Source organism: Euprymna scolopes, chromosome 41 (assembly GCF_053919585.1).
Source record: "Euprymna scolopes isolate OS-2025 chromosome 41, ASM5391958v1, whole genome shotgun sequence".
In the NCBI taxonomy this organism is placed as follows: domain Eukaryota; kingdom Metazoa; phylum Mollusca; class Cephalopoda; order Sepiida; family Sepiolidae; genus Euprymna; species Euprymna scolopes.
The window spans coordinates 10583135-10608210 of NC_136522.1; the positions used below are offsets into that span (position 1 = coordinate 10583135).

Sequence of the window (25076 nt, forward strand, 5' to 3'; positions counted from 1 at the left end):
TCGAGTATGCGCTGAGCGCCCGCTAGTTTGTGAAAAAGGCACGCAATTTGGTATAATTTGATTACTTAAGGAGCCAGTTCAACAAGAACCTGTTTACTTGAAGACAACTATATTGTAGTCAGTTGGAAAGCAGTCCAGCGTAACAGAGTTCCACAAACAGGTAGTTCTAGGAAAGAAGCTTTGCTCATCGAATCCATGTTTGGGTTTAGACACAGATAGAGATTGGGGGTAAATTATTGAAAATGATTTCAGTTAGACGAGTGTTTTTTTGTGAAAGTTTAGCAAGGGGGGATCACAGATTGGAACTTAGATGACCACTTGTCATGAAAATAAAGATAAAGTAAAGACAGGTTAGCAGCGGCTCTTCTGTAGGAAAGACGTTGCAGGGAAAAGAAAAGGATATCACCCACTAGGTTACGAAGTTGGTTTTAAACTCTGTCAAAGCAGGGTAGGGTGTTCAGAGCAGTTCCTGCCCAGATGTGGCAGCAGTACTCTATCCTAGGATATATATGTGATTCTTATACAGGTAGATAATTGTATCAGCAGTAAGATGCCTACTAGAGCGATAGAATGATCCAACCATATTTTCAGCGATTTTCACAACATATTCATTCTAATTTATCATTAATACTCTGAGCTTCTGATTTCTGCCCATCAACCACTACTCTTATGAACCTATCAGAGAGAAATGATTTAATAATTGAGAAGACATTTCCAGCTATACCGTAGCTGGAGATCTTGTGAAGTAGACTTTTATGCAATACTTTATCAAAAGCATTTGATATTTCAGGAGCAACTGCCTTAGAATCAAAGCCCCCATCGAGAGATTCACTAATCCTGAGAGATATGACAATTAGCTCATCAGCTGTAGATCTAGAAAATAGCATTTATGTTTGTCTCACGCTTAAATTTAAAATAGTATTTATTTTGGTCTGTCATGCTTAAAATTTAATAACATTTATGTTAGTCTGTCATGTTGGCCTGTCACGTTTAAATTTTATATAGTACTGGGGAGGAAGGGGAGGAGGGAAGTGCCCGGCTTTGCACGGCTGTAAAATACACTTAAATATATTTTAATTAGTCCAGATTTTGTATATATTGTTATAGAGTCGTGATTCCAAAAGTATTAAAAAAAAGTATTTAAGTGCCATCAGCTGGAATCGAAACCGAAATTGTAGCATTCAAAGCGTGTGACGTTACTACTGTATCAACATGACACACATATAAAGTGATTAAAAATTAAAAATAAACTCAGATGAATGTACAAAATGTTTAACGATTTTTTTCAATTTTGACTCATTTTAAACCCCTTAAAAACTATTTTAATTGGTTAAAGACCCATAAAAGAACGGCCTTTAAAAAATCTAATTACTTGAGGGTCCTAATGCCGCTCTGCGATTTTTAGTTTCGGAGGAGATAGAGTTTGAAAATATAGAAACAGACAGACATTTAGCTATATATATATAAGATTTATGTTGGTCTGTCATGTTTAAAACTGTAATAGCATTTATGTTGGTCTGTCACATTTAAATTTTAATTAGCATTTATGTTGGTCTGTCATATTTAAATTTAAAATAGTATTTATGTTGGTCTGTCACATTTAAATTTTAAATAGCATTTATGTTGGTCTGTCATATTGGTCTGTCCCGTTTAAATTTAAAAAAAGCATTTATGTTGGTCTGTCATGTTGATCTATCACATTTAAATTTTAAATAGTATTTATGTTGGTCTGTTATGTTGGTCTGTCACATTTAAATTTTAAATAGCATTTACGTTGCTCTGTCATGTTGGCCTGTCACATTTAAATTTTCAATAGCATTTATGTTGGTTTGTCACATTTAAATTTTAAATAGTATTTATGTTGGTCTGTCACATTAAAAATTTAAATAGCATTTATGTTGGTCTGTCAAATTCAAATTTTAAATAGTATTTATGTTGGTCTGTCATGCTTAAGTGTTAAATAGATTTTTCATCGCTAAACATGCAAATTGAATGAACTCATCTTTAGAATTGGTTCATTCTTGTTTCATTACCTGCGGCTTCAAGAAGTGCCTCCAATCGAGCATGTGTCTCAGGATCCACTGTTTGCAGGTTGGCCCCTTCAACGTTCTCAGCAGGTAGTAGAAATTTGGCTGCTTCCAACATGGGTTCTTCCTCTATTTCCTGGTCTAGAAGGAAGGAGTCCACCTAAAAATAAATTAAAAAATAACAAAAAAACGTTTAATTATAAGGAGATGAGATTTCGAAGGAAATAAAAATAAACGTGTTCAGTTTTAAGTAATGACGCAAAGCTGCATTGGTATTTATTGTAGACCCGTGCTAGGGGTCACAAATTAAAGAAACCACAAGTAGTGTAAAGTGTATAAAATATAATATGCATTTATCATAAAGAATACAGGAGCCACTAAAGTGGTATGAAAGGAACGTATTTGTAGCATGCGGTTAAACATAAAATTTTAGTTCCTGAAACCAGTGGTATTCATAGGACTGGTTGATTCCACTTAGCTCTCAAATAGGGGTGATTTGTACCCCACAACAGTATTTTATGGTCGTAGCTCAGAGATGAGCTGAGATGAGCTGACGTAAACTGATGAACACGGCCTCGACATTAGATGTAAATGTGGACCCTTAGAGGGTTGTTTCCCATGATAGTGTCACACACACATCTGTATATATTAAAACATAATTGTTTTAAGTAGTTTTGTAATTTGAGAAATATTTTTCCTTAAACCTGCACATAATTTTATAAATATTTGAATAACAAATGAGCGGATGTGTGTATGTGAATCATGAAAAATAGATTTCCTATATTCTCTGTATATAAACATCTAATGTACAGTAAAATTTTTACATAGGAGTGATTTTTCATCCATGATAGGTTCACGAGAGTGTGGATAAATTTAGGCATATATTCATCTGAGTATGTGTTCTTTGAGGGCTGGTGAGAGGGGGAAATTATTATTCTTACCTCTTGATGTGTGAATATTAAATGCTTATGTTTGCTGCTTGTCCGACTAGTCAGGAGTACGTATGTCGAGGGGGCACAAATGGAATGAGTTCATGAGTACACATTCAGTTGCTTAACGACAAGGAAGGCAGAGCAATAGTGGAGGAAAAACAGAGTGACTTTGAAAATGGCGAGATGAACATCATTCCCGTTCATCCATTTATAATATTTGGACTTCTAACTTTCATCTATTTGAATTGTAGTTACGTGTGTGTGCATGTCTTTTAATAAACTTATATCAATATGTAACAGTGAAATGTTTCTTTATTTGTTCATAAGTGTTACGTTTCTTCCCTTATGAGCTGATACCTACCAAACGTGAAGGCTGGACTCCCTGTGGTAAGATATTTTATGTTATATTGATCTAACGCATCCCACGACATAACATAGTTGCAAAGCAGAGCGTTAATGCTGTCGACCAAGGGAATAATCTATTAAGCATGTGTGTAACATGGCCATTAAATTTTCACTCCAACTCAACATGTTGCATGTCGCAAAGGAAGAGATAGTCTGTTGGGATCGAACAATTTTATAATGCAAAGGGGGGTAACTCTTTGCTTCTTTGGACAAAGTCGCCTTCCTTTGTCTGTAGTCTTAAACTTTAATTTCTCACGATTTCTCGTGAGATGAACGACTGGAAGTGGACAGTGGAGAGAAAACAGAGTGACTTTAAAAATGGCGAGATGAACATCGTGCCCATTCATCAATTATCATATTTGGACTTCTAACTTTCATCAATTATGTTTGAATTGTAGTTACGTGTGTGTGCATGTCTTCTTAATAAACGTATATCATTATTTAACTGTGAAATGTTTCTTTATTTGTTCGTAAGTGTTACGTTTCTTTCCTTATGAGCTGATACCTACCAAAGGTGAAGGCTGGACTCCCTGTGGTAAGATATTTTATGTTATATTGATCTAACGCATCCCACGATATAACAGAATGCAAAATGCTTCATTAGATTTCTGGGATGAGACTGCTCGACCATATCTGCAATGAGGATACCCGAAGGTGTTACAGCATCATACTGGCAAGATGAAGGAATGGCGGCTCAGTTGGTTTAGACGTCTGCTGAGGGGTCGACCGATATATATATCGAATGTATTGGAGTTTTATTTCTCTTGCGTTTGTGCTTCAAGTTGTTTTATTTTTATTTTATACTTGCGAACCTGTGCGCACCCTCAGCAGCTACCAATGTGAGATTCAACAACATGGTCAGAGAAGATGAAAAAGTAGAAGAGTGCGGAAACAATGTTGGGGGTCGGCATTTGTTGTTGAGCGAGGGAGTAGATCCACGTGAACATGACTTGTAAACCAGTGATCGCCGATATGAGAAACGATGCAGCCCGAACAAGGTGAAGAAGAAAGAAACTCACAGCACAAATGTTGGGTGGGGGGAGGGTCAGATATTGGAGGTCAGCAGATGGTAGCATGGTTCTACAGAACTTCATAGCACTTGACAGTGGGGCAGCAACATACCACCTCCAAAATAAATATGGGAACATTTTTTTTGTGTGTTTTAAAGGGAAATAATGCTTTCCCTAATCTCACTTACTTCAAAGATATTTTGAGAAGAGTTACATCCCTTGCATTCGTCTGAAAGGGCAAACTACAATTAATGTCCTCATTACAGAAATAAATTCTTCTTTCTGTTATCAGCACGTTAATAAATATGATTGTTGATCTTTACCTATGATTTTTCATGCAAATTCATTTTCATATATTCTGTCCTATGTCTTACAACATCGCTTTATCTGTTGACATGATCAAATCACAGATCTTTAATGTAATCCTTGTAGCACTATATTTGATTTTTCATTTGCTCATTTGCCTTAAAAGTACAGAAGTTGCCTTGGAAGACAAACAACTAACACTAACCCGATTTGTATCCAAACAATTAAACACACAAATAACATTAAAAAAAAAAAAAGTACAGGACATCTGTGTCCATTTTTATATGCACAATGACATGTAAAGTCCATTTCTGACCTTCTTTTTGTCGAATTATGGTTCAGTTTTTTGGAAAATTGTCACTTTCAAGAATTTTGCGGAGAATCTTAGTAATGTGAACAATGAATATGGTGAGCGATTCCATCAGAATATTTCAATGATGAAGAAACGCTTTTTAAAACAAAAAACAAATGGGACCCTGGCATGTTGGTATACTTCTGCTGGAATATGAAAAAGGGAGGATAACACAAAACAGGGTTAAGAGTACGAATGTTGTTTAAACTGACAATTTTGTGATTTTCATTGATCTATATATCTATAAAAGTGAACATGTTTGTGTATCTGTGTGTCTGTGTATCTATGTGTGTGTGTGTGTACATTTCCCTATGCAATAACTTTGTCAATTTTAAGTCTACAGACTCGAAATTTGATATACAGGGTACTGAGATTTGGGAAAATCTTTGTGATCGGTTTTCGGCCAGAAATTTGGCTGGCAAGGGGTCAAAGTTCAATGATTTGACCTTTGAAAACTTTATCAAACTCCTCCGACAATTTTGAGTCTAAACACTAGAAATTTTAGATATAGGTTCCTTGGACATGGATCTAACTTAATAACTTGATTTGAGCCCAAAACAATAAATTTTAAGGGGTCATAATAGGGGTCAAAGTTAAAAAAAATTTGACTTCTGCGGTCTCTACCAAATTACTCAGACAATTTCTGGTCTAAACATTTGAAATTTTACATAAAGGGCAAGCTTTTTAATCGGTTTGGGTCGAAAATTTTTAGTTACCAATGTATAAATGTATGTATGTATGTATGTTTGCATGTCTGCCTAAAACTTTTGACAGAGGCGACGGATTTTACTAAGATCAGTATCGTTTTAAAGTTCGACCTTTCAGACGACAAATATCGAAAAACTGGCTAAAAACATTAATATCTTCACCCGCAACTAGGCAGTTTTCTAGAGGGGGGGGCGAGTTTGCCGATATTTTTGAAAGTTATCCTCTCCTTTCGATTGTCTAGCCTAAATGTTAACATAAGTCACTTCAGGTTTGGGGTGGTTGTAACTGCAAAGACATCAGTTTTTTTCCCCCGTTCTTTTCCTCCTTCGCGGTACGGGTTCGAGCCTGCCTTCCTACTAACACTTTTTTTTTTTTTGCTCAACATACACATCCAAACACCTGGGCAACGCCGGGCTGAAATGCTAGTATAATAAAATATGATTCATAGCACATGAAAAAAACGGTGCTTAATTTAGCGAAATAAAGGTCAGATTTAGTATCAGGGTACTTTTAGTACACTGAAGCAGGTCTCATGTGTCAGCATGTACGTTTTTAAACCTGAAATTTGTTGCACGGAGGAATTAGCTGATTGTAAGAAGTTGTGAGTGAGCCATTGATGAAAAATATGCAAATGAATGGAGAATTGGAAAAGTGCATATTATACTGGCAAACACTAAAAAATCAATATGTCAAATCTTAATATGACTGTAAGATGCAAGAGAGAAAGAAAGAAAAAGAGAAAAGCAAGTGAGAGAGAGAGAGAAGGTAAGCAATCAAGAGAGAAAGAGAGAAAAAATCAAGCAAGAGAGAAAGAGAAAGTAAACAAGAGAAATAGAGAGAGAGAAGCAAGCAAGCAAGAGAGAAAGCATGCAAGTAAGCAAGAGAGAGAGAGAGAGAGAGAGAGAGAGAAAGAAAGAAAGAGAAAGAAAGAAAGAGAGAGAGAAAGAATGAGGGGGAGAGAAAGAAAGAAAGCAAGCAAAGAAGGAAAGAAAGAGAGGAAGATACCAAAAGCAGACAGAGAAAGAGAAATAAAAAAGGAAAGAGCAGGAAATGGAGAGCAAGGAAAAGAGAAAAAGAGAAAGGGATAAAGAGAGAGAAAGAAATCAACGGAGATAGAGAGAAACGGAAAGAAAGAAAAGGGAAGAGAGAAAAGGGGAAAGAGAAAGATAAAGAGGAGATACAGAAAATAAGAGAGAGAAAAAAAAAAGAGAAAGAGTTCAAAGTACTGGGTCAATAACTAATTGACCCCGATTGGAGCTGTGGGTTAAACATCCACAAATCAATATTAAATGCTGCAATAAAGATGAAACGCACAGTGAGATGATGATGATGAGGAAGAGGAGAGAGGGATGGATGAAAGTCTCAGCCTCTCAAGTCCTATTAAAACAATCAAGTATAAAACTTTAAATCGTACTCGAGTGTGATACAAAATGTCGTACTAGTTGTTAAGCAGAGGATCACCGCTTGCATTAGTCGAGAGAACCAGTGCAAATTAACGTACTGTTAAGGTGACGGTGGTCAAATGGTTAATGATACGGACTGATAACCCGAGTGTTCCAAGTTCAAATCCAGTTCATTCCACAAAGTCACTTATTATGTTGTCTCTCTCGTGAGTACCTAATGTCTTTCTAGAAAGAATTCTGATTAGAAAAATATCAGGGAAACCAATGCCAACAATCGAATCATCTCAGTCATACGATATATGAATGAACATGCTTCTAGCATCCCATGCCACAAATATCAATGCGTTTTCTCATTTTTTAAAATGGAGAGAAGCAAGTATATAGCGACTGTATACAGAAACATTTCTTTACATATACAGTAACTTTATACAGAAGCACAATGATGCGTAGTATAAGATAGTGTGTCCAACGATGCTAGAAAGGGAAAAGATAATGAAATATCAAGGTCTTGTGTATGACACGAAAAGAAACCGGAATCTTAGGAAGATCTCTATCCTTCCAGTTATTATAGGAGCAACTGGACTCATGAAAAAAAATTTCAAAAACTACATGCCAAATATAACCGGTGAACCAAGTGCAAGAGAGATTAAAATAATTGCACTTAAAGTGACGGTCAGAATCTTAAAAATATATTTAGGTTGGAATATCCGAGTTAGGGAGTGAATGTTTGGAATGCGGGCATGAACAATCTAATAAGAAAAAAAAAATAAATAAATGAAACTGCTACTATTTCCAAGAAAAGAATTCAAAAACTATATACCCGGTGAACCAAGTGCAAGTGTGACCAAACATAAATATTAGTGTTGGGACGATTCATCGGAATTGGAATCGGGAATCGGAAAAATCGGAGCTTTTTGGGGTATCGGAATCGGAAAAAATTGAGCCTCTTTTCCAATGGCAAAACCGATTCCTTTAATTATCTGTTTTATTTGATTTTGGTTTAAAAAACATCTTCCACTGATTGTAGTAATAATAAAATAAATATTTATTGATTTTAAACTTCCAGTAAGACTAAAATCTCTAGATCAACCCCTCATAAATGTGTTTTTATGCTTGAGAAAATATATGCGTATTTAAGATGTGTTTTTACAGTAATCAAGACAAAATAACAACTTTTATAGTTAAATATTTAGAGATTTATAAAGACTTGAAATACGTAATTGGTAATTGTATCAGAATCGGGAAAAATATTGAAATCGTCCCATCACTAATAAATGCATACTCTGTAGACATACACACACTTTTATACATTACGTTAGCAAAGTGTTGGCGCATGGGAAATAATTCCTTGAAAAATGAAAAATCTGTTACTTCCTTTACTTTGTACATCAATATTCTGAGATAATTACTCGAGCTCATTTTATTTTAGACAAGCAAGGCTACCAAGTGTTGCCCGGGACAAATGTGCAACTTATTTATATCAAAACTTCCATCTCTACGTCCCTCCCAGTTTCCCCTCTCTCTACTCTGCTCTTTTTGCTCTGCTCATTCCTCTCTGGACACACACTTTTGTAGATTACTTAAAGAATGTGTTAATATAAGGGAAATAACGCCTTCAAAAAAAAAAATCAAAGTTATTTCCCTTTATTTAGTACATTAATTGGCTGAAAAAACAGACACTCACCTAATGAATTCTATGCTGGTTTAAGGTCAAACAATGAATAATTTTTTTTCTAAAATTTTAGATATTTTTCATCCAGGGCAATGCTGATCAGGAAAATACTAACTTTGTGGGTATTTGTTTTGTCATTTTTTAGTTTTCGCGCCACACACACACACACACACCTGCCCATTATTTATAATATAAATCTCAACTGTCTGTTTAAATGTATGTATGTATGTTTGTTTGTATGTATGTTTGTATATCTGCCTAAAACTTTAAACAAAATTAAATAAAAAAAAAAAAGGTAATTAAGGGAATCGTTTTTGGCATCGGAAAATAAGCACAAATCTTTCCGATTCCAATATCCCCAAAAGTCTCGGTTTTTCCGATTCCCAATTCCAATTAATCTTCCCAACGTTAATCCTACCCTCTTCCTGAATCAAAACGATAACATTTTCAGTTTTCAGAGAAAGCATCATAAAAAAAAAAAGGAAGGTAACTGAAAGCAAAACAAGAGAAAAAAAAGAAAGAAACAAGAAAAGAGAATGAAAGAAAGAAAAGAGAATGAAAGATACAGGATGGAACAATAAAGTTATCGCCCCAAAAGAAAACAACGCTACAGCTTCGATACTGTTCTGGGGTAGTTAACACCCCTATATCTCTATATAAATAAAATGAACTCATTTTTTCCCGTCTGATTTTGACATTAATAGGATTAAAAATTAAGATATTTCATGCAAATATAATATGCACAAACGGCAGAACAATATCTGAGGTGTGTTATAGGCTTATTATTTCTCAAATTCCTCGATAATCTTAGATTTCTATACTTTTTCTGCTGAGAAGTCACGGCCAAAATCGGTTAGGATCAATGGAAGTGGTAAAATATTTTCTCTCTAATAAATTCCTCCTCCCCCTGCCACCACTTAACACCGTTTGGGGATCGTTCACAAGGAACAGTTGAGAAGAGAACACCGGTTTGGCTTCGTAGTTCTTTCATGTGAAGTTATTTAAAATCACTAAACTAAGCTGCAGTGCTCTGTGGCGTAGTGGTTAGCGTGCTGGACAATTCACATTATATTTTCACGTTCGCGCCGACCTACCGTAGTCGTTTTTTTTTTTTTTTTTTTTTTTTTTTCTAAACAACTGGAATGGACTTTTCTTTGTGGCCAAACTGTTAACGTTGCAGATGTTTTTTTTTGTTTGTTTTTTTTCACACTTTATTTTCCTACTTTTACTCATGACTCCGGGTTTGATCCTTCCTACTTACCTACCATAACATTTTTTAAAACAACCCCCCCCATCCCGGAAACAAACACTCGGGCAACGCCGGGTACCCCCGCTAGTTCATGATAATATGGAATCGTCTGGCCCTATGTAAACCGGACATTTCTGCCGTCAAGCAAAATGCCAGAGTGCAAGATCTAGATGATAGGAAGAGTGAGGAACTTTTTTTTTTTTTTTATTACATTTTCACCCCAAACAAGACGCATTGCCACTTTGGTGTAGGGGGCTACTATCAGGGGCAGCAACTACTGGGGCACTATGTTGGGATTTGGGCAGCAAGATGTCGGTTCACGTTGCACTTGAACTTCTGCATCTCAGTACAGTTAGGGAATCAGGGACCTGGAATGGAATTCCAAAGTCTAGCGGTTCTGGGGAAGAAACTACTGGAGTAGAAAGATCTTTTACATCTAGGGATCTCTACAGTGTGGGGGTGGGATTTAGCTCTGGGTTTGTTGAGGGTGTCTACGTCGTGGGGGCACAAGTGTCTGCAGCTCGTCAGAGCATTCACCATTAAAATACTTGTAGAACAGGCAGAGGGAGGCAACGTTTCGTCGATGGGACAGAGGCTGAAGGTTAGATGCCAGTTCAGGGCCTATCAGATTGGCGACTCTCTTTTGAACCTTGTCTAGGAGCGAGAGACTAGCAGCAGATGCACCATCCCAAATGTGACAACAATACTCCATACATGGGCGAATGGTGGCCTTATAGAGGTACAGGATACTTTCAGGTGTCAGTATCTTGATGCTCATCTTGATCAAATAGTCTGTGATAAGATGGAGTTTTTTAAGCACCCTTGAAACAAACTTTGTGCAAATCTTCCACATCTTCAATTCCTCACGAATAATTGTGTGTGCAGTTCCCACACTGACATCAAACTGTGCACTTATTGTAACTATAGACGCATAACAGTTTGTATACATGAAATTCTTTATTTGGCCAATCAAGTCTGGTGTTCTGACTTCCTTCTCCTCCCACACCTTTCATCATCCCTCACAGATTCCCTGCCTTACTTGAATCTCTTATGCCATTTAAAAAGTGATGCTCGACTAATGTAAGATGGTCCAAAAACAGTCTGAAGTATTTCATATCTGCGTGCGTGACATTTTTTCCAAGTTTAAAACAGAATTTTATTGCATATCATTCTTCTAAAGTGTCCAGATTGCATTTTTGACATTCACCAGCTGTGACAATCAGGCTTTAGTAAGATGTATTCCAATTCCTGCTGTAGCTGTTCATTTGAATCTGAAGTCATAAAAGTTGGTCAGTTATCTCATAAAAGAGACTGAATTTTCAAGTACAAAATCGTCTGGAATTTTTTTTTTTTTTTTTTACATAGGCATCAACACTTATCAAGGCCCAGAGGCCACTCGAGGATAAGGGTTAAAGAGTGCACAGTAGTCAATTGAAAAATATAGTAATCGTTAATAATGGAAATTTGATAAATTTGTTAACTTAAATGGAACAGCTCATCAAGAACTTGTTTACGTTGGGCTTGAAGAAAACCATATTGTAGACAGTTGGAAAGCAGGCAAACAGAAGACAATTCCACAGGCGTGCAGTTCTAAGATTCTAAGAAAGAAACTTTGTTCATGGAATCTACGTTTAGGTTTAGGCACAGATAAAGAGTGGGGGAAATTATTGATAGCGTTTTCAGCTAGACAAGTGTTTCTCGTGAAAGTTTGGCACCTTGTATGTCTGTGATATCATAAAAAACTTAGAAAACTCCAAATATGCGCCTGATTTCATCTAATTCTCCCACTATCCAACAATCATGAGGTTGCTTGCACAGTCTAGTGGTTCACCTTGAACTACACCTTAGGCTCTTCAAACCATTTCCTCACTTTGTTAATTCAATCTTCATTTGTATAAATTTGTAATGGGATGATTTTAATATTTTTCACCCCCCGATTCCAATACAATAACCGATTTTCTTTTAAATTCTCAATCTCGATACAATTACCGATTTCGATTCTTTTAAAATCTTCAAGTGTTTAATTTTAATTTTTTATTTCTTTTTTTAAATTACCGTAAAAAGAACTAATAACGAGAACATAAAAATTCCTTCGTGGGGGTGATTTTAATTTTACTGGTCTAGAGTAGTAATGGAACGATTCCAATAGTTCCCCCCCACCCCGATTCTGTTCTAAATTCCTGATTCCACTTCTTTTAAAACTTCTGAATATTAAACTAAAGAGTTATTTATTATTATTATTATCTTTTTTTTTCTTTTTTCAAATTTTCTGTAAATGTAAAAAAAAATACAGTTGTGGGTGTCTGATCTATAGATTTCAATTTTACTGGTAGTTTAAAAAAGAAAAGAAAAAATTTAACGTTTTATCATAAGCACCAGCAATGAAAAATTAAGTTTTTAACAAAAATAAACAACAGCAATAACAACAACAAAAAAGACAATTAAAAGAATCGTTCTTTGACACCGGAAAATAAGCAAAAAAAAAATTTCCCAATTCTGATGCCCCAAAAGTTGAAGATTTTTTTTGATTTCCGATTCCGATTTCAAATGAACACTACTATAAATGCATGCTGCGATACCTTCTCTGCTGAAACATATCATGTAATCTTCATCATACATACAGCGCCTCGCCTTCCCAAATTGTCACCCATCTGGTTCAGGCCAGGCTCAATGTTGCTTAACTTCGGTGATCTGGCGAGAACCAGCGTGTCAACATGATTGGCCAGTACCAGATGGGTGGCCATTTGGGAAGGTGAGGCACTGTATGTATTGCGAGGTAAAATACCAGGTTGAGAAACTGGTGCTGTCTATCCTTCCCTTGAGGAGAGATGGGTCTCTCTTAAGCCGTGGTAGGCAACCCATCTAGTGATGGCATCACGATAAAAAAAAATACCCTTGATAGCCCTGGCAAAGAATCAAGTATGCAGCTACGGACAAGATTTGAATTACACTGCAAACTCGTGTAGTGAGTTCAATCTCGCCTACGGCTGCACTGGATAGAGGGATGTTGACGAACACCTACGCAGGCTTCCCTCTAGATATGACAGCGAAATCAAGAAATTAGAAGGCTTACCATGTCAAAATCCACCTCCGGATGTATTTAATAAAAGTTGAGTACACAAATCGATACAATGTTTGGACGCCACATGAGTCAGATTTAGCAAAAACTTTCTGCACCTTACGTTAATGGCGATTAAACTAGCCAGCTTGAATTTTGATAAGAGTCACATGGCAGAATCACGTTGACACATCGGTTCCCGCTGGATCACCGAAGTTAAGCAACGTTGAGTCTGGTCAGTATTAAATGGGTGACCATTTGGGACTTCCAGGTACTGTATGTGCTCTCTGCTTATCTCGGCATTGTTTTCAGTCGTCCTGGTCTTCTCCTTGCCACTGAATCCAAACAGTGTCGATTCAGGAGAGGTGTGGTTAGAGATTACGCGACCCTTGCCTCACAATTACATGTACAACTGCCCCTACAGGGGTATCCTTTGTCTTTCGAGACTAAACGGAGGCATCGATATCGACACTGAGTGCATAATGATAACTCAGATCTGTAAAACAAAAATCGTGCAACGAAGCGGTGTGCTCCTATTTGTAACAGAGCATCATCGAATGAAATCAGCAGCAGCCGCAGGATAGCTGACTAGCAAAAAATATTAGCAACAGCAGCTGTTCTAGCACATATGCAAATTAAGCAAGTGTGCACACGCTGAAGTTAGGGGTTGGTTGGTTGGTTGTTTTTGTGTTATGGCATATCAACCCTTTTCAGGTTATTTAATGCCGAATCCAAAGATTTTGAAGAAAAATGTTTTAATAGAATATTGTTGTTGTTTACAAGTCGGTTTTTATTTAACCCATAGTTGGGACCCTAACAGGTACTACCACTCCGAGTCAGAGTGGACTTGGGAGCAATGGTAATTAAAGGGTGGCTGCACACTCCCCAAAGCCTGCAAGCTGGGGCCTCACCACTGGATATAGTTTAAGGTCATATCCAGGACCTGGAGTTAGGGGAAGAAGAAGGAGAGAGAAAAAAAAAAAAAAGCACGTGGTAGAGAAGAAGAAGGAAGTTATGTGCTGAGGAAGATGGATTTGCAAAAACAAGGATGAGAAAGTGCAGGCTATGGCCGGCGTCGGGTGGCAGGGAGAGAAACTTTAAAAGCACACGGTATACGGCAGAGCGTTGTAAAACGTATAGGTGTGTGAAAAAAGTTTGGATAGATAATGAAATGCGTTATTGTTGGAAGAATCACAAATAAATGCATTTCATTTGCAATTTTAAAAAAAAATGCCGAACTGAATTTTTCTTTTGTTTGTTCTTTTGCGACGGTGTCGGACAGCGTGTGGATCCAAGAGGTTTTGAACTTTAACGAGGCACATTCGCAATCAATTCAACATTTGACTATGTGTCGATGTATAACCCAATCGTATAATTTTATAATATTAATGTTTAATACTTATTAACATAATTAGCGAATAAAACATTCTTTTGAAATTACAGCTCAAAAATTGCAAACCCTTAAAATTTTGGCGATGGAAGGGAGATAATCCCCTGTCTATCTTTATTATAGTGTCCTCCCCTTTGTCAACCAATTTTTTTTTCACACATATGAAATCAAATCCAAGAATATGAAAATATTTACAGAGCCAGTAATTTTTCTCCTTTCTTTTCCAAGAGAACAACCAACATACCTGACGACGGTCGAAGCTGAGATTGAAACTAAAACCTAAAGGCAATGAGTCAAGTACGATAACCATTAGACCAGCTTGCCACGCTCTTTAAAAAGGGTTTTCAAAACTCATGAAACAGTTGACGAACAGATAAAAATCCGATGAATCCCCCCTCCCCCGTACCAATTTTTCAATTTTGACCACTTCGCACCCCTTTTGTCGAATGAAAACCGGTTAAAAAGTTTTCCACATTCCTATATACCGAATTTGAAGTGTGCGGATCAAAATATTTGTTGAGTATATATAGGTTGAGAAGCGTCCTCACAGACACACATTCTCACTTTTATAGATATAGAGATTATTTTTCTCCTTTTTATGATTTTTTTTGTTCAAATCAAGAAAAATATTTTGATTTTTTTTTGATATGATAGCCAACAAATAAATAGAAGCTGTTAAGAACTTCCAACTTTTGAAAAGGTCAAAGTTTTTGACCTGATGAGAAAAGAAAAGAAAAATGTCCACTTAGGTTGTGAAAATTAAGATCTGATGAATGGATCTTCCAATCAATAACTTTTATTGATCTACTAGAATTAAAGATGAGTCGAGTTTTTTTTTTTCACCACAAACAGGTGAGATTTATACATCTCGCCACGAGTTGTTGCGTCCAAATTCTTGAGCTCGACAATATACACCTGAAGAAGGTCAGAGGTTACATCGACTGAAACATTGTAAAAATGACACACAAGATGAGAACAGGAGTCAGATGAATCCAAGTACTATATATTTCCTGTTAATTTCAGTGTGATGTGACCAGTAGTTTAAGAATTTGTCAGTTAAATATTAACACAAACATACATACATACATATATCTATTGTTTTATTTATATAGATAAGAAGTTGTTTGGTCCTTTTTTATTTCACGGCATATCAACCCTTTTTGGGTTGAGTAGAAATGGAATCCCATCACATAGATAACCCTAATCCACATACTGTTTTATTTATAGAGATTTAAAAAAAAATTATCAGCATTTGCAAAAAAAAAAAAAAAAAAAAAAAAATCACGGAACTTTGATTTAGCACCTTTCGGCATTTTCTGTAAACTGCCCGAACGATTCCAACAGTAGCACGGTCCTTACACTGCATAAATGTTTCAATTTATCAAGTCAAGAACTTTGACCTTGTTTATTTTTTGACATGTCTGACTTTGGGATGATTATTAAGGTGAAGCTTATATATTGTTTTGTTCTTTATCATCCGAAATAATTGTTTTGGTGTTGTTTGTCAGCTCTTGTCTTAACAAGCAAATTTTAACAACATGGACATTTTCAAAAAAAAAAAAAAAAAGAAAAAAAAAAAATGAAAATATTCTATTTCTCTCAGTCTATCTATCTGTCCATTCAACTTTTTCTCAGATTAGTCACCACCATACCGCATTTACTCTAGAAGTTTTCTTGGAAACTACTGGGGCAATCTGGCTGAAATTTTGTATGAACCTTTGCTATGATAATGTGCAGTGACCTATGTATTATGATATCCATTTGACTAGAAATAATAGGATTAGTATTTAATGCAAAAATTAGTACAAATTTAATGATATTTAACCATCAATTTGGCATAAATTTAAAGTCAACAGACGAGTATTTTGCAATAGTATGTAAGTGGTAAAACGGATATTAAACGGAATATGATGATGATGATGATAAAAACATACATTTTCCTTATGTTGATGATGGTGATGACGCTAAAACAAGTTTTCCTTGTGATGATGATGATGCTGAAATAAGTTTTTCTTATGATGATGATGATGATGATGATGATGATGGTGATGCTGAAATAAGTTTTTCTTATGATGATGATGATGCTTAAACAAAAGTTTTTCTTAAGCACATAACTAATCATTAAAAAGCTAAAAATAATCAGCCCCTACAGAAGCGACATTACTAGTCTTTTTCTACTCTGTTGTTCTTTAAGGCGCTTGACTGAGCTCCAATCTTTGTTTAAGAGCTTCATCAAAAACAAATACCTCATATGTTTTAAACATTATATATATCTTGGTGGTATACTGAAACAGTCGTATGCAAATAAAAACCAAATTTTTTTATGAGAATTTGTTTCCTACATTTGATGTGATTTCTATAATATTAATATTAATACTAGTGGGACCTGTGGAAATTCCACAGCGGACTCTTTTATATGTAATATATGCATATGACTCTTTCATATGTAATACATGCATATGACTTGGGTGCATCAGCTTGAATTGAAACCAATACCAAAACTTATGAACAAAAAATATATATATATAACTTGAGTTCCTTCAGCTATAATCAAAACTGAAACCAAAACTTATAAAGAATTCTTGGTAAAATCTATAATATAAAAGGCAAAATGTGTGTATGTGTGTGTGTATGTGTTTGTATATCTCGCAAAACCTTCCAAGAGACGCATCAGAACGTGACAAAGTCGGTATCATTTTAAAGCTCAGTCTCTCGAACAACAAATATTGAAAAATTGGCCCAAAACATTAATTCCTTCACCCTCAACTAGGCCATTTTTTACAAGGAGGGGTCGGTTTTTACGTCAACATTTTCGAAAGTCATTGTCTTCATTGGATTGACTACCCTTAATTTGAACGCTCGTGACTTCCGGTTTTGCAATGGATGCATCAGCTAAGATGTTAGGTTTTTTTAAATTTTATTTTCCTCCTTCACGTTCGAGTCTGCCTGCTTGCTACCATTTTTTAAAATATCTCTCCACCCGGGCTGCCTACTATTGTTCTGATTCCCCCCCTCACCTCTCCACACCCTCGCTACAACCACTATTTTTTTTTTTTTTTTAAACACTTCTCTCCACCCAGGCTGCCTACAGTTGTTTTGATCCCCCCCCCCCCGGGGTTCCTTACTACACCATCTCTCCACACCCGGGAAACGCCGGGTACCCCCGCTAGTTATTTATAGAAATACATGACTTCAATGCCATCAGCTAACATTGAAACTGAAACCAAAATTTATGAAGAATTCTTGGTAAAATTATTTATTGCAAGAAATGAAAGGTCATAACAATTAAACGACAGTCACTCGGAAGAAAAATGATGTAAGCGTGACACACAAAATAACACATGCTATCGTATTAATATATAGATATATGAGAGGGAGAGAGAGGGGAAGTGATGATAGTGTCTTTTACTGGAGAGCAGAAGATTATAATGACACATAGGTAGATCCAACTGAATCACGATAATCAATGATTCGATCGATGTAACCTTGTTGAATCGTAGACAGAGAACTGTGGAGAGTAAGACGACTCAAAGAAGCAGCACATATGCTATCATCTGTGAGATGCTGGACGACGATAGTTGGATCATTCTACTGTTGTAACGTTGTCCGCAGACCAACACACATTGTGTGCAGTTTCAGTCACAAAGTAGACCAAGACAAAGAACAATTCACTTTTTGGTTCCGTACAACGATATCTATTTCCTCGTCGTTATGGCCGTGATGTCAACCACATGATCTAGAACGTTCACAAGATCTTAAACGTTATCTCCTCTCCGTCATGATCGTTCTCTTCAAAATTTAGCTGAATTGATTAGCTCGCCGTGAAAACATTTTTCATAACTTTTTTTTTACGTGTACAAATATTTGTTTCCTTTTGGAAATTGACTTTAATCTTTAATCTTTCAATCTTTAATCTTTAATCTTTCAAATACAATGAAAAGGTAGTTGGAAACCTACAAAAACTGATGATGAATCGGCTTTGAAAACTAGGTCCCCCTATTTTTATTCATTTATTTTTGCCCGTACCTAATACGGGAACATAGTTGACGGCACACCATATTATTGTATAGCGCCTTCCAGTAGAAGTTTACAACTCGATGTCAGGTGGTTCATCCTCTCTTTTAACAGATAGTGGAGACATTTACACACATATGCTGGGCGACGATAGTTGGATCATTCTGCCGCTGTAACGTTGTCCGTAGACCAACATACGTTGTGTGCAGTTTCAATCACAAAGTAGACCAAGACAAAGAACTCTGATTGGCTTTTTGGTTCTGAATTTTTATTTTTGTACCTTTTCTCCACGTTAAAAAACGACCCTGGTGTCTAACTCTGTCTCTTGGGGAGGCATAGTAAATAGGTACAACAATATTTATTTCCTCGTCGTTATGGCCGTGATGTCACCCACGTGATCTAGAACGTTCCCGACGTCTCTGATGAGATCTCAAACGTTATCTCGTCTCTATCATGATTGTTCTCTTTCTTTTTTTATTTTCCACCAATGATGTTATGCCAGTGATGTTATATGAATTTACAAACACGCACCTGCGCTGTTATACCGCTCCAGAAAGTATCTCACTCCCGATGCAATCCTCTACCTGTATAAGAGCCAAGTACATCCTAAGATGGAGTACTTTTGCCACATCTGGGCAGAAGCTGCTTAGAGTGTCCACGTGATTTAGAGCGTTTCCCCATGTCTCTCACAAGATCTCAAACGTTTTCTAGTCTTTGTCATGATTGTTCTTTCTTTTTTATTTTCTACTAGTTGGTCGGTTGGTCGTTTTCGTTTTACGGCATTTTCAACACTTTTCAGGTTATTTAATGCCGAATCCGGTGATTTTGAATAAAATTTTTTTAATAGAATATATTTGTTTTTTGCAAGTCAGTTTCTATTTAATCCATAGTTGGGACCCTAACAGGTACTACCATTCCGGGTCAGAGTGGACCTGGGAGCTATGGCAATTAAAAGGTGGCTCCACACTCCCCAGAGCCCGCAAGCTGGGGCTTCACCATCGGATATAGTTTAAGGTCATATCCAGGACCATTTTCCACTAGCGATGTTACTCCGCATGAATTTACAAATATGCATCTGCGCTATGTTACACTGCCCAGCAGATATCCCACTCTCAATGCAATCCTCTATCTGTATAAGAGCCAAGTACATTCTAAGATGGATTACTGTTGCCACATCTGGACAGAAGCTGCTTAGAGCACTCTATTTTGCCCCGGCAGGGTACAAAACCCGATTTTAAAATCCGGTGGACAATTCCCTTTTTCTCATTGAAGAATAGTATATATATTTTTTTTTTTTACATGGAGGGGGGGGGGATCACCACTTATCAAGGCCTAGAGGCCACTCAGGGATAAGGGTTATTGCGTGTACAGTAATCAATGAGATAGTATTGTAGTAATCATTAGTATTGGAGATTTGATAGAGTGTCTTACTTAAGGGGACGGTTTGTCAGGAATTTGTTTATGTTGGACTTGAAGACATCCACGTTATAGTCAGGTGGGAAACAGGCAAACAGAAGAGAGTTCCACAGTCGTGCACTTCTGAGAAAGAAGCTCTGCTCATGGAATCTACGTTGGATTTAGGCACAGATAAAGAGTGGGGAAAATTATTGACAGTAGTTTCAGCCAGACGGGTGTTTCTCGTGAAAGATTGGCGAGGGAGGATGAGAGATTGGAGCTCAGACGAGCATTTGCCATGGAAATAACGATAAAACAAAGACAACCTCGCAACATCTCTTCTGTGGGAGAGAGGTTGCAGGGAAGAGAAAGGGCATTCCTCACTAAACCACAAAGTCTATTTTGTACTCTGTCAAGGCAAGATAGGCTGTTTTTAGCAGCTCCTGCCCAGATGTGGCAGCAGTAATCCATCCTTGGACGTACTTAGCTTTTATACAGATAGAGAATTGCATCAGTAGTGAGATATCTTCTGGAGCAGTAGAAAGATCCCACCATTTTCCCAGCATCCTTGTCAACAGACCTGATGTACTTGTTCCATTTCAGATCAAGAATAAAGGTCAAACCCAGAAGCTTGTCAAAACATGGAGCCTCCCCAAGACGAGAGCCATCCATTTCAATTGATGCCAGATGGAGATCAGAGCGTTGATGATGTAAAGATAGAAGCTTGGTTTTGGATGAATTAAAAGTGACCAGCCACCTCTTCCCCCACTGTACCACATGCTCAAGATCAGAGGAGAGAGAATCAGAGAGAACTTTGTCATTTATGGCCTTTGATGTGTTGCCATAGATGGTCATGTCATCAGCATAGATGTCAACGAATGATTTAAGTATGTGTTTTGGGAGATCATTGATGTAGATCAGGAAGAGAGTTGGGCCCAGGATGGACCCCTGAGGGACTCCAGCATTAATACTGTTGGGCCTCTGATTTCTGCCCATCAACCACTACTCTTATGAACCTATCGGAAAGAAATGATTTAATGATTGAGTAAACATTTCCAGTGATACCCTAGCTGGAAATCTTGTGAAGTAGGCCTTTATGCCATACCTTATCGAAGGCCTTCGATATGTCAAGAGCAATTGCCCTGGAAAGGAAGCCTTTGTCAAGAGATTCACTAATCCTATGAGATATAACCGTTAGCACATCTGCTGTAGATCTTGCAGAGTGGAAACCATATTGTATGTCACTAAGAAGATTGTTTCTGTTGAGGTGATTGACTACTTCTTTATTTAATATGGATTCCAACAACTTACTCATGACACACAGGAGACTTATTGGTCTGTACTGAGAGGGAGATGACTTTTCACCTGAATTCTTAAATACAGGGCATACTGATGAGGTTTTCCAGGGTGTTGGAAAGCACTTCTCCTTAAGGCAACGCTTAAACAGTTTTGTAAGTATGGGGGCAAGTTCTGGCTGGAGCTTTTTCAGCACTATAACTGGAATCAAGGTTCTTGATTAGCTTGGCGACCTCACGCACAGATATTTGTATGTTGCATAGCATGTTGTCTGTTATAGGAGGAAATACGGGGAGTTTGGCCTTTCTCGCATAGGGTAGAGTTAGCTGCAAAGTTCTTGGCAAATAGTTTGGCCTTGTCTGATGCTGACGAGATGACCTCAGGTCCATTGATGATAGTTGGGATAGAACGCACGCTTCTGTTCAAGATCGCTTGCTATCTGCCAGAACTGGTGGGAACCAAGCCGCTGTTCAGCTACTTTGAATTTAGCGGACTGAGCATATAGCTCTCTTGCATTTTTTATTACTCTTTTACAGTGGTTGCTGGCAGTCCTGAAAGCAGCTTTAGTCTCAGTACATCTATTACATTGATAGCTATGGAAAAAGTGATTTCTGTGCACGATGGCAGCAGCACATTCAAGGGAGAACCATGGCTGGCTGTTAGTTTTTTGTTGGAATTTTTTGGATGGTATGAATCGGACTATGCCTACAATTAACCATTCGGTCAGGTCTGATACTATAGAGGACACATCCTTTTTAAATATGGAATTCAGAGGTAGGTCAGATATGAATGTACGGAAGCTATCCCAGTCAGCCATAGAGTATCGATATACAGTACGGTGGAGAGGTACGTCTGAAGACTTATTACATTAATGGAATGACCTAGCACTCCTCTGGACAATAAGATAGACATTGTAGATATATTCCTCCGGGATTAGAGAGTTCGGAAGACACAGAACGAGACAGACTCTCGTATTGTACCCTTTATAAATAAACCTTTGGATTTACCCTAAGTGAATGTCCTGTGTTGTGATTATCTAAAGAAAGATATATCAAAGAGACATTGTAAGTCTCTCCCTGCTCTATCGTTATTTTCATGACAGGTGCTCGAATAAGCTTCACTCTATGGTCTCCTCTCCGTATGTCCTTCATGGCAAACACCGGATAACCTACAACAATTATTAGCAATTTCCCTTACTTTCTATCTGTCGTTCTTGAAGAGTCGTCCTCTAAAATAGGGTTTCCCAAAGTGCACGGAACCCCAAAGCTCCATGAGTTAAGGGGCTCCGGAAACCCTTTCTTAAAGAGAACCGAATGCTTTATATGGAAAAATTAAACGGCTGCTGACATTTAATTATTTATCTTTTTTACTGGAAAAGGATAATCATTAGTTAGTGTTAAAATTTGAAATTCATGTTTCTCATATTTGTTTTCGAAATTATCTCGTTATTGTTCCATAAAAAACATTTGTCCTGCTCAGGGACTTCATGGTGTATTGAAGTTTGGGAAACCCTGCTCTAAAATAAATTAACTATTCAAATTTCCATTACAGTACCCATTAACCCTTATCCTTGAATGAACTCCAAGATGAGTGGTGAAAGAAGCAAACCTAGTATAAATTTTAACACAATAATTATTAATACTAGCAGGTAAACCGGGCTTTGCCTAGTCATAAAATATGCTTAAATAAGATATTTTAATTTCTACAGATTTGTACTACATACAGGAGATGCCCTGATATTATTGTAGCTCTTCTGTTAAAATGGAGTAGCCCGGTCGTAAAGTATGCTTAAATATATTTTAATTCTTGCAGATTTCGTATATATTATTATACAGTCAATTTTCTATCGATTTTAATTTATTAATAGCCTGGGTGCTCGGCGTTGACCAGGTGTTTGGAGGTGTGTGTAAGGGTGTTGGTTGAGCAAAAAAAAAAATATATATATATTTTTTCGATATTTGTCGTCCAAAGAAAATCCGTTGCGTCTGTCAAAAGTTTTAGGCAGACATACATACATACATACATACATTGAAACAGACAGATTAGATTTATATTATAGACTAGCCTGGGTGCCCAGCGTTTGCCCATGTGTTTAGAGGTGTGTGTTGAGCAAAAGAAAAAAAAAAGTGGTAGTAGGCAGGCAGGCTCGAACCCGTACTGCGAAGGAGAGAAAGAATGTAAAAAAAAAAAAATGTGACATTTTTGCCGTTGCATCCATGGCCAAACCGGAAGTGGCAAAGGTATAAATTAAGGCTAGTCAACCGAAAAGAATGCATGACTTTCGAAAATATCGGCGGAAAAAGCGAGCCCTCCTTGTATAAAACTGCTCAGTTGAGCAGTATTAGCTAACTGGCGTTGCCTGATGGAAGCATGTCCTCCTTTGAAAAAATTAAAGTTATCGTTGTTGCTGCCCAACCCCCAACCACCTCATGTTATGAACGGCTTTCAGAATGGATACCTTCAACCTCCCCTTGTCAAGAACAGGTGGAGAGAGGTGATGTGGTAAGGATATTGAGCAACCATATCAGTGAGGGGAAAAAGAAAAAAAAAATTAGACGCAGTAGGCAGCCAGGATGGAGAGAAGTGAAAAATAAAAAAAAGTAGTAACCCAGCAGGCATGCAGGCTTGAACCTGTAAAGCAAAGGAGGAAGGAGGAAAAGAAGGTGAAAAAAATGGCATCCATTTAGCCGTCACGGCCACCACAACTAACATTGTCATGGGCAGTCAAATAAGGTTAGTCATCGTAAGGCGTATGATGACTTTGGAGTGAGAGAGAGAGAGAGTCTGTAAGTTTTGACGGACTAAATTCCTGTTTTCAATAAAGAAAACAGGAAATGCTTTATCAGGCAGTTTTAAATGTGGAAATCCCCCCCCCCCCAAATCATTACCCGGATAAGTTTTGTGTTTTCATGTATTTTAATGCTTTTATTCGGTACATTCATAAACTGTAACGGTTACATTACTTAAGATCTGGAAAACTACTCATTTGCAGAAAATTTAAATGTGATATTCATTTTCAGCATAGCCGAAAACCTATAAAGTTGTCATTTGAAAAGAAAACGTTAAGTTGGAAACCAAGTAAGATTTTATCAATATCGACAACTATTTTTGCCTGTTGGTTGGTTTTGTGTTGGTCTACAACAATGACTAAATAATCTCCCCCCCCCCCCGCCTATAAAACTTACCAGCCCCTCCCCCGCAAAAAAGTGGCCATAAATAAGGTGCTCATTTCACATTAAATTGATATAGAAAAGTGAGCCCCCCCACTTTTTTAAACTATAATTTCTTCATATCTTAGAAACTATTTAAGTGAGCCCCCCACTTTTTTAAACTACAATTTCTTCATATCTTAGAAACTATTTGCATCCTGTAATTTTAAACGTTAATGTCGTCTTCAGCGCTCCTGAATAGTAATAAGTTTAAAGACTGCACCTCAAAAAAAATAAAAATAAATAAATAAAACAAAAATGAACAAATAAAAATCAACTCAAAAAACAAACAAAAAGAAAACACCCAAAAAACGAATGAAGCTTTTTGGTTTCATTTCGATAATAAAAAAACAAATAAAATGGGGGAAAAAAATAAAACAAATAAAACTTTTTGAATTCAATAATAGAAAAAACTGAGAAAAATGGAAAAAACATGTAATGTTATCTGTATTTATCGCAAGGTGTCTGATGACTTTAGGGAGGGAGGGAAGGATGGAGAGTATGAGTATGTAAGTTTTGACAGGCTAAATTCGTTGTTTTCAATAACGAAAATAAGGAAACACGTTATTAGACATTTATAATTATGGATCCCCTTCCCCTAAAACATGAAAAATAAAAAAAAAATGTGGACTATATGCTGTGTGTTGTGT

The 25076-nt window shown here is 36.9% G+C and overlaps 1 protein-coding gene across 9 annotated transcripts in view; it reads right to left on the bottom strand.

Moving 5' to 3' along the window:
* Nucleotides 1-25076, bottom strand: part of LOC145266346 (ankyrin repeat domain-containing protein 17-like) — a 331800-nt gene that overhangs the window by 237474 nt on the left and 69250 nt on the right. For all 9 annotated transcript variants that reach the window (XM_080121948.1, XM_080121947.1, XM_080121940.1 and 6 more), the window contains one exon: nt 2034-2187. In XM_080121948.1, coding sequence (XP_079978074.1) covers nt 2034-2187 — 154 coding nt within the window. The remainder of the gene's footprint in view (nt 1-2033; nt 2188-25076) is intronic.